Below are 10,897 nucleotides of genomic sequence, written 5' to 3' on the forward strand. Positions count from 1 at the left end.
AAATTATATTAGATTCATGTTTCGATTTTGTCTTCCATTTTTTCTACACCAATAACCTGTTGGATAGTAGATTATTTAAATTTAGAAGAACATAAAAAATAAAGACATAGACAAGGATCACCACAAAAAGACACCCAAAAAGAAGTATACAACATTTATAAATGTAGTATATGTATAATTACTAAAAAATGTTGTATATACTACATTTTTTAGTAACTATACATATACTACATTTTTTAGTCGTCATTCATACAAGGTTTTTATACCACAAAGATCGCTGAGGATGATAACATAAATTTTTCACATTAACAATTTCATCAAATTGCAAGCTTAACAAGTTGTTTATAGAGCTGAGATTTAATTTAATATATTTATTAGATGATGACCTATTTAATTTCCTTTACGGCAAAAATTATTTAACTTCAGTTGAAAAATATTTATTAGATGATCATAGACCAAAAAAACCCAACATATACTACATTGAACAAAGAACAATTTTTGGGTTCACTCCTACGGGTGAACCCTTTGTTCATTTCTCATTATTTTAGCCAATGAGAATATGATATGTCATAATACATTTAAAAACTTATTCATTCACATTCTTATAAAATAAGGAAACAAAATCTGTAAAATTAAAAACTTAAACTGCTTATTTATAACCCCAAACCGATATATAATTTCATTCTAATTGTAAAATCTAAACACTAACCATCTCATTTGTAAACCCAAACCGACGTATAATTTCATTCTAATTGTAAAATCTAAACCCTAACCATCTCATTTGTAAACCCAAACCGATATATAATTTCATTCTAATTATAAAATCTAAACCCTAACAATCTCATTTGTAAACCCAAACCGACATATAATTTCGTTTTATTGGTAAAATCTAAACTCTAACCACTTCATTTGTAAACTCAAACCGACATATAATTTCATTTTAATTGTAAAATCTAAACCCTAACCATTTCATTTGTAAACCCAAACCGACATATAATTTTGTTTGAATTGTAAAATCTAAACTCTAATCACCTTATTTGTAAACCCAAACCGATACATCATTTCATTCTATAATTGTAAAATCTAAACCAAACCAATATTTAACTTTCCTTATAAAAATTATACAGAATTTGTTTCCTTAACCTGTTTTGCTTTTTAATTTAATTTAGATTTATTCTTTTAAATAAAATAATGTATAGAAGATTATAATTGGTTGAAAAAGAAGAAGTGAACAAGAAGGTTCACCCTAGGAGTGAACCTAAGTATTTTTAAATATTGGATTGGATATTTTAAGAAGAAACCTTTCTCATTAACAAGTTCTTCAAACTACAAGCTCAAAAGAATTATTAGTTTGAGCTTTGAGCTGAGATTTAAATGAATATATCTATTAGATGACTGCTTAATTTCGTTTACTTCAATCAAAAAATTATATACAAACTGACCTACTAATTATGAAAAGAACCATGTACAGAACGAAATATGGGTGTATAATTTCTTCAAATTCAATTCTTAGCAATAACATTCATTTTGAAACAAAAACAATAATTCTAAAACATAAATCAACATGACTTACGTTATTCAAAAAAAAAAATGACATATAAGAATTTTTTTAAAAATACATATGAATCTTGATAAACTAACAAATTTTAGCCAAGAATGGACCCACAGTTCGTCAATAAATAACGACCCCTTGCGAGGGTAAGTACAACACAACACAAGCTTTTTTCCAATTCTTGAAAACAAAATTCAAAGCTTTATTTTCTCTCTTCATAGTCTCGACATGGCTTACGAAAGTAACCTAGTTGTGAATCAAATCATCGACTTGTACAACCAAATCTAAAACCTCGAGAGCTTAAAACCATCCAAGAATATCGACACTTTGTTCGGACAACTCGTGTCCACGTGCTTACCAACGGACACAAACATCGATGTCACAGAAATACGAAGAAAAAGTCAAAGACCCGAGATCTCATCTCATCAAGCTTTGTGGTGAAGCCGAAGGTTATTTAGAGGAACACTTCTCAACAGTCTTAGGTTCTTTTGAAGACAACACACTAAGCCATTTACACATTTTTCCCTATTATACAACAACTATCTCAAACTAGGCAAACTCGAATTCGATCTCCTATCTCAACACACAACCCACGTCCCTACCAAGGTTGCCTTTATCGGTTCGGGTCCGATGCCACTTATTTCCATCGTCTTGGCCAAGTTCCACCTCCCCAAAACAACGTTCCACAACTTTGACATCAACTCACAGGCCAACAAACTCGCTTCAAGCCTCATTTCTCGATGGAGGTGGTTGTGAAGACGACGGTGATGTAGGCTGTGATGGCGGTGGAGAAGGAGGCTTACCGTATGGAGAGTAGCCTGTAGAAGAAGGCGGTTGAGGCGGTTGGTTACATCTTACATGGGTAAGGAGTGCACAAACCAGTGTTTGATGAATCCGAACCTGAGTTTAGGTTGACACAGTTGAGAAGTAGTAGATAAAAGGTGATAAGAGAAATATAGAGAAAAGCTTGATGAAGAGACAACATGATATGATATGATGACTTAGAAAAGATGGTGATGAGTTTGGTCTTCGTTTTGAGATTTATAATAAAAAGATATGAAATATTTTCCTCAGTTTCGTATGATCTGCCGCATGGCATAACACATGTCGTAAGTGTTGGCGAATTTCTGAAGAAAACGTTTGTGTCTTTTCAACGGATGTAGACAAAATCTTCTCATGTAATGACAAATTAAAACGCATTTGTATTACTTTGGAATTTATATAGCGGTACCATATATACTCATGAAAAGAGATGTCCCAAAAAATACATGGTATGGGTAACATGAGTTTTAAGATGATCGTGTGAAAATTTAGTCTGAATCTTTTGTTATGGCCTACGGGAAATATAAAGAACTACGGATCGATTGTCATCTTAACGTACGTTGAAGAAATATCTTACCATTTGTCTTTTTTTTGTTTTTGTTTTCTGGTGAAAAACTTGGGTTTAATTAATAAAAATTATGTTATTTCCCTTTAGAGTTAATTAGGTGATATTATATGCTACTATGTATGGTACAATTGTTTAAAAAAATTTTTGGGAAGATTGTTGGATTATTAATTTTTGATCATTTTAAGGTGTGCATGAATTTGGTTATCGTCTTTGTCTGTTCCTTAGCATTCTCGGGAGATGATTGTTCGGGTGGGAATGAACGGTACCATGCACTAAAGAGACGGTTAACCTAGACACAAGTGTGAATGTGTGATGCTTTATGAAGACTACGTGAAGTGATACGCGGTTGTTTGGAGTATTTTAAGATGTTGGTTGAGAATAAATGTCTCTTGAAAATGTTGTAAATCTTAGATTTATGAGTTGTCGATTGCGATATTTTTGAGTATATTCAATCTGGATATGGGTATTGAAAATACCAAGTTATGTGGTTTTGAGTGACCGTCCAGATTATCAATATATTATGCGTGAGTCTCGTATTGTTCGACGCGAGTAGCCCGCGTAGTACACGTTATAAACATATACTATATTTTAGTTAGCTAGCGAAATGATTGATGGCATAACTTTTCCCATCACTAGTTGTTGCTGCATGATAGTGAAATGACAAACTCCTCTTTTGCTTTTAATGACGATATGATTTGTGTTACCATCAAAATATTGACCCAAAATGACGACGAGTATTCCGTAAACCTTTAAATAGATTGAATATCCAACAATATCTTGTAACTGGCTAATGTATAGTAGATAACAAATTTTGTTAAATATCCTTGATGACTTATACACGTAAAAAGTTTAGAAACAGATCTGTAAACAATGACCAGTATTAAGTTGGGTGCATAATATGTAACGTGAACTTGGAAAAAATTGCATAGTGAATATGTTCCCATCTTTGAAGGCATATAAACAGCAAACAAGAAAAAAAAAAAAAAAAAAAAACTTCTTCCCATCATCGCATTTATTTTTATCTTTACTGAATGTGTTGAAAAACGCCTAACACATTTCACCAAGAAATGGGTTAAACTTGATCAATCTATCATCACTTTAGGTTCTACATTTTTACAATTAGGGATAAAATAGTCTTATATTTTATATATATATACTTTTTTTTTTGTGAAAATGTAAAAAAAGTTACAATGATAACATCAACTTAATTTAATGTAAAAAAATTATTTTATAATCTCTGTGTTTTTATGTTGTTTATTAATATCAAAAACTTCTTTATCAAGGGTTCATAATAATATCAAAAATAATTATTCCGGATTTATAATAAAAAATAATTAAAAAGAACGAAAATATAAGAAAGAAGAAGTCTATAAGAAAGAGAGATCCCCTCTGCTTTTTTTTATACATCGAGAAGAAGGGTTGTTGTTCTTGTCCAAAGGAGAAGACAAAAAAATCTAATGTCTTTAGGTTACGCAGAGAAATTGTCCTTCATTGAAGATGTTGGTCAAGTCGGCATGGCCGAGTTCTTCGACCCTTCTCATGTTCTACAATGCAAGGTTGTTCTTCTTGGGTTTCTTTATTTTGTTTCCTCTCTGGGTTTTTGTGGGTTTACTCGATTTTTTTTCTCCAGAATCTTATGTAATTTCACGTTTCGTTGATTGTTGTCTCTGGATTGGTCGCTTAGCAGTTTAGATTTCTTACAGTTGATCCTTCGTGTGTTCTGTCCTAGTGTTTGATTTTGGATCGCATGTTCATATTAAGCCTTTAACGCTTTATCATCTTGTCTTTTAGATGGGTTGTGATGGTTATTGAAGAGTTGAAGTATTACTTAATGATTCGTATAGTTTAGGTTTTACCGTACTTGTTTTTGTACTTGCATTGTGTTGTGTTAATTGGAAGAATTGGAATTGGGTTATATCAAGCATCTTAAGATGAGCTAGGTCTCTTCACTTCTTGTGGGGCTCTTTAAATTAACAATGTGAACGGTTTTTATTTACTGATTGTGCAAAAGCCTTTGTGTGTAGAATTTGACTCTTTGTGTATCATTGTTTTAATCTAACTAGCCAAAATGTTTGGCAAATGAGGTTTGATAGAGGATTTGGTTGCTCGAATCTTGGCGTGTTTATTGTCTATTTCATCATTGTGCTAACTCTGATATTTGTCTGATTTTGGTTTTGGGAAAATGCAGATCGAAGAACTTGCTAAGATGATTCAAAAGGTTTTGGATCTGTGTCCTCTTTTCATATTCTTCTTGAAGCTTTTGCGTATTTTTGTTTTTGTTTCGTTGTTCTTATGTAAATATCTTCAAAAAGGATGGTTTTATGTTTTGCAGAGTAAGCATCTAGTAGTCTTCACAGGTGCTGGCATTTCAACTTCTTGTGGTATTCCTGATTTCCGAGGCCCTAAAGGAATTTGGACTTTACAGGTCTGAGCCAAGGCTTTTTACTCCTCTTTTCTTTGACTATTTTACTCTACGAGTTTGAGTTTGAATTCTATCATCGATTGGCTTGACTTGATGGCATTTCCTTGGACTGTCTGGTTATATATACCTATCGTTTAAAAAAGTATCATCTCGTAAAAGATAACACTTGTGATCCATGTTTATTGGTTTCAGCGCGAGGGAAAAGATTTACCTAAAGCATCTCTGCCGTTTCATCGTGCAATGCCGAGCATGACTCACATGGCTTTGGTTGAATTAGAAAGAGCTGGCATTTTAAAATTTGTCATCAGTCAGGTAATCCTCTTTCTCCCTACAGAGTTACTTTTTTGATGACCATGCTTGATCACTGAGAGGATCTTGTCTCCATGTTTACATCTCTAATATTCAATTATATGCTGCTTTGTAAATGATCAGAATGTGGATGGCTTACATCTTCGATCTGGAATACCAAGAGAGAAGCTTTCTGAACTGCATGGAGACTCTTTTATGGAGATGTGTCCATCATGTGGAGCTGAGTAAGGCAGAAATATATGTTATGAGAGCTGTCATTATCTATCATTATGGTCACTGGACCATAATCAGTAACAGATTTTCTCGAAATTTCAAAGGTACCTACGTGATTTCGAGGTGGAAACTATTGGATTGAAGGAGACATCAAGAAGGTGTTCTGTTCAAAAATGTGGAGCTAAACTTAAAGATTCGGTCTTGGATTGGGAGGTAACACAAAACCGTTGCCTTTGAATCAGAGTCCACCGGTTTTACTTAAGGAGTTTAAGAACGAAAAATGAATCTTTTTGTGACTCTTATACTGCAGGATGCTTTGCCTCCAAAAGAAATTGATCCTGCAGAGAAGCACTGCAAAATGGCTGATCTTGTACTCTGTTTGGGAACCAGGTAATCAATGACTCATAAGAACTCTCATGTTTGTTTCCTCAATACTTTGATCATTTAGCCAAGCACCTCCCTTCCCTGGAGTATCTCTTGTATTTTGATTGTTTTATGAGCCTAACCTCTTTATGCAGTTTGCAGATAACCCCTGCTTGCAATTTGCCTCTCAAGTGTCTTAGAGGTGGAGGCAAGATCGTGATAGTTAATCTTCAGGTAATTTTCATCTACACGAGTTTTTTATGGGTTCGCTGGACATATCTCGCTGTTGACTATAAGCCTTGACATTTTCTTTGGAATGTATATTGAAGAATGTGTTTTTTCTGGTCTGTGTAATTTTTCATGGTGAATTGTGGACTGGTTATATTCGTCCTTGCAGAAAACACCGAAGGACAAGAAAGCAAATGTAGTGATTCATGGTCTTGTTGATAAGGTAAGACTTTACCTCTTGTTGTTTCTACATTTCTGGACAAAATCTTAGTGATATATAACAGATTACTTTCAGCACTGCAACCAAATGGAGTCTTATAGATTGTTTTCCTTCAAAATTCTGATGTGCAGGTGGTTGCAGGGGTCATGGAATCTCTCAACATGAAGATTCCTCCATATGTCAGAATCGATCTTTTCCAGATAATCCTAACTCAAGCTTTAAGCGGAGGTAGCTTTTCCTGAATCTTACATGACCTGCATTGTAGTTGGGTGTGTCAAGCTTTTTTTTCTTATGTTAGGCTTCGTAGCTCTCACTCACATGTTTTTCATTTGTGTTACAGATCAGAGGTTTATTAATTGGACCCTGCGTGTTGCAAGTGTTCATGGATTGACTTCTCAGTTACCATTCATCGAATCGATTGAGGTAATCTCTAGAAACTACTAAACCAATGCCAAAAAAATCAAAGTCCTTTCTGATCTTTTTTCATTTGCAATCCAGGTTTCATTCTCAGATGACCAGAAGTACAAAGATGCAGTTCTTGATAAGCAGCCGTTTCTTATGAAAAGGTGAAACTAAACTCCTCCTTAGAAGTCCGTTCTTATCCTATGTCTTACTCTTCTTATACATTCATACATTCTCATCCTCTTTCAGGAGAACAGCGCGAAACGAAACTTTTAATATATTCTTGAAAGTTAACTACAGTGACGGTTGTGACAGTGTCTCCACTCAGCTTAGCCTCCCATTTGAATTCAAGGTTTATTAAGACTAGTACTATGAATGCACTTACATATCTTGACTCATGAGCATTTTTATCACACCGTTTTAAAAAAAACTATGTAGGTCTCAACAGAAGAGCGTGGTGAGATTATTGACAAGGAGGCTGTGCTACAAAGCCTGAGAGAGAAAGCGGTTGAAGAGTCCAGTTGCGGGCAGAGCGGTGTAGTTGAGAGAAGAGCGGTTTCTGAACCGAGAAGTGAGGCTATTGTGTATGCTACTGTGACCAGTCTCAGGACTTTCCTTTGTCAACAATCTCTGCATGCTAATGGAGAACTCAAATGGAAGCTGGAAGGTTCTGGAACGTCACGTAAACGTTCTAGAACAGGCAAACGAAAATCAAAGGCACAGGAAGAAGAAACAAAGGCATAGGAAGAAGAAGAAAAGGAAGAAGCTTTTGTGTATATAAAACAAACAAACAATAGGCTAACCGGCATTAATAGGGAATATGGAAGTTATCGGCGGCGTTTTGAGGGCTTGAGTGAATTTTGTTTTTGGTCCACACTCAGTTCTCTTAAACACAAGTTAACCAGGAATTGAAGATGGTAATCTTGGTTCGGTTTGGTTCAGTATCGGTCAAACTTTTGTAGAAGCTATTTGTATTTGTAGCTTCAACTTACGCAATCTGTTTGAATATCATAAAAAATTACATGATGACTCAGCAGCGATGCCATATAAAGAAAAGAATTTGGATGTTAGGAATGTGCACAAGTTCAGATATTAATTACAATTATGTTTACCATCTGGGATGTTCTGCGTGAATTTAGGTTTTAGGACATGTTCTACGACTTTCGTCCAGCAAATCATTTACATAAATAGAAAAATATTAGAGAGCAGAGAGAGAATCGAAATCAATAATTAACGACTTTGTAATTTGTATAATAAGACAGTAATATAAAAAGACCAGTTCTACTACTTCTAGCTGTATCTTGATCGAATTTTCAATATAATATGCCACAAAAATAAAAATAAAAAGTCAACCAAAATTAGCTGTATATTGATAGATCCTAAAACAAATTAAACTGTTGTGAAACTTCAAGTTCGAAGGTTGACATATAATATATTTTTGTTTTGCTAACAATGGCGAAGTTGAAATTCGGATAGTAACCACAATATGATACTAATACAAACCATTATACATTAGGTTAGAATCCGCTAGATGTGCCGATTTTTTCCGTCTATTACAACATATGTAGTTAAAATAATTGATCTAATTCTATTATAATAACATAGGTGATACTCCGTATTACAGCAGGGGATTATATTTTGTTAGTTACTTTTTTTGTAATTTATATTTTTGTAATATAGTTTTTTATTTTGACTTATTTTCTTTGTTTATGTTTATTTGTATATTTGGAGTTACACAGTAAATTGAAAATCCTAATATAGTAAATAGTTTGTAAAATGTAGTTTTTCACGGAAACAAACACACCGCAATATTGGATAGTAGTTTTGTAAGAGAATAGACACTGCACAATATCAAATAATAGTTTTGTAAAAGATAGACACACTGCAATATCGGATAGTAATTTTGTAAGAGGATGCGTTTTTCTTTATTTTGGTTTGTTGTCAAAAGAGGAGAAGTTGCTTGTTAAAAACGTAATAAATATTAAATATTTATCAAATATATCAAATATTAACAAAATTGTAAAAAACCAATTTAATTTATAGTTTGATAAAAATACTTGTTTTAACGGGTTTAACTCAAACTTTTTTTTAGATTTTAAAAATATTAAGAGTAAAAATATTAATATTACTTAAATATTTTATAGACTTAAATATATTATAATATTTTAAACTTTCGACGGAGTTCAAATATTTATAATAATTTAACACTCTATAAAATTTTAAATATTTATAATCTCTTAAACTTTTTTAAAAAACGTAAATATATTATAATATGTTTACTTTTTAAAATTTTAAATATGCTCAAATATATAACCAAATTAAACTGTTAAATTTGGATACCTGATAAATCAAGCTTCCTGCTCATTTGTACTCAAAACATATTAGTCATATATTTATAGTGATTATGAACCATATTCCAAAATATTTAGTACTTTACATATATAAATTTCTGCTTTTTTTATTCTTTACATATATATTAATCATAATTAATTACTATAATTTCGTTAAGGAAATATTGAAAAATCTAAACTAAATGATGATTTGTTTTTATTTAATTGTATTAAGTTGATTTTTTGTTTACGTAAATATCTCACAATATAAAAGAAAAATCAAATAAGTTTACATATATATATAATTTGGTATTTAATCTATTGATTATTTTGGAAGCAACAAAGTCACAATCCATAAGTATTAAAGATTTCTCATTATTATTAATATTCGTAATAATTATAGGGATTAAGTATGGTAGTAGTTAATACTCTCTTTGTCTCATAAAGATTGATGTTTTGGGATATTTTTTTGTCCCACAAAGATTGATGTTTTGTAAACTTCAAGAATTAATCATTGAAAATATTTAAATTTTTGAATTGTTATTGGTTTAAAATTAAATAATAACTCTTTAGTCAAAGAAAAAAATATATTTAAACTCAGTAATTATTGTTTTCTTAAAATGTGTAAAAGTTTATAAACATCAATCTTTTAGAGACAGAGGGAGTATTTGATATTACTGAAACCATTAAATACTCGGATACCAGTTTCCTTATTTATAGGAATTATACCTCTGTTTGGTGACATGAATAATTATTCTTGAACCAAAGAACATACATGATCCGAATATTATAAACCTGGAGTACAAAAAGATCTCCAAATTTTATTTCTTCTATTTTCGGGTTAAAGAGGATCCGCGTCCCGACCCAATCATAATTAAGTGGTCGAGCAAGGGGTATGATGATCATTTAGATAAATCGTAACTATAGATTAATTTAATTAAATTAAGTAATTTTCTAATCATTTTTAATGAAAAACGTACCAAAACAAAATTATCATTGGCATCCAATGATAATAAGTCTATTGAGTACTACTCCTTTAATAGTATAGATCAGTTATGTAGATATTACAAACAATTCTACTACGGTACACAACTCTTTCCGTAACACAACTTTTTTCGCAACCCATGAAATTACGACTAATAAGCATGCGACATTCGAGACATTTGCATAGCCGTGCCTAGAGTTTTCAAGGCCATAGGCAAAATTATTTAAATAATTTTTAGCTAATATACTAAAAATATATGCTACTTAATTTTAGCTATCCCTTCGGATCGTTTTTTTTCCGATCACAACTCTTAATTTTAGATAATTATATTGTGTAACAATTTTCAATAATTTTTTTGAAGATTGCATTTATTTATGGTAGTTCTTCATGTCTTTTTTTACTTTACTTGTTTGTTAGATCACTATACAATTATTGTCATCAGAAACTATTAAAATATTTCCCAATATAATACATCAGTATTAG

General features: G+C 31.9%; 1 protein-coding gene and 1 pseudogene across 2 annotated transcripts; both read left to right on the top strand.

The window, feature by feature from the left end:
* The first annotated feature begins 1,588 nt into the window (after positions 1–1,588).
* LOC104761626 (nicotianamine synthase 2 pseudogene) lies at positions 1,589–2,523 on the top strand (annotated as a pseudogene).
* A 1,764-nt stretch (positions 2,524–4,287) lies between these two features.
* On the top strand, positions 4,288–8,169 carry LOC104761627 (NAD-dependent protein deacetylase SRT1-like). 2 transcript variants are annotated; one of them, XM_010484744.2, is made up of 14 exons: positions 4,288–4,498; positions 5,131–5,160; positions 5,275–5,367; positions 5,557–5,676; positions 5,797–5,897; positions 5,991–6,099; positions 6,197–6,276; positions 6,405–6,483; positions 6,647–6,700; positions 6,829–6,925; positions 7,038–7,120; positions 7,196–7,263; positions 7,349–7,451; positions 7,538–8,169. In XM_010484744.2, the coding sequence occupies exons 1-14, from the start codon at positions 4,400–4,402 to the stop codon at positions 7,841–7,843; spliced, it is 1,422 nt and encodes a 473-aa protein (XP_010483046.1). In that variant the 5' UTR covers positions 4,288–4,399; the 3' UTR covers positions 7,844–8,169. The 2 variants fall into 2 exon arrangements, with proteins under 2 accessions (XP_010483046.1, XP_087356215.1); XM_087500089.1 differs by having other exon boundaries at positions 4,319–4,501.
* The last annotated feature ends 2,728 nt before the right edge of the window (positions 8,170–10,897 follow it).

Source organism: Camelina sativa, chromosome 18 (genome assembly GCF_030686135.1).
Source record: "Camelina sativa cultivar CO46 ecotype springtype chromosome 18, ASM3068613v1".
Classification (NCBI taxonomy): Eukaryota; Viridiplantae; Streptophyta; class Magnoliopsida; order Brassicales; family Brassicaceae; genus Camelina; species Camelina sativa.

Coding starts and splice junctions, on each gene's coding strand:
- LOC104761627 (XM_087500089.1), top strand. CDS start 4,400: ATGTCTTTAGGTTACGCAGAGAAATTGTCCTTCATTGAAGATGTTGGT. Junction 4,502..5,130: donor ATGTTCTACAATGCAAGGTT/GTTCTTCTTGGG, acceptor GGGAAAATGCAG/ATCGAAGAACTTGCTAAGAT. Junction 5,161..5,274: donor TTGCTAAGATGATTCAAAAG/GTTTTGGATCTG, acceptor TATGTTTTGCAG/AGTAAGCATCTAGTAGTCTT.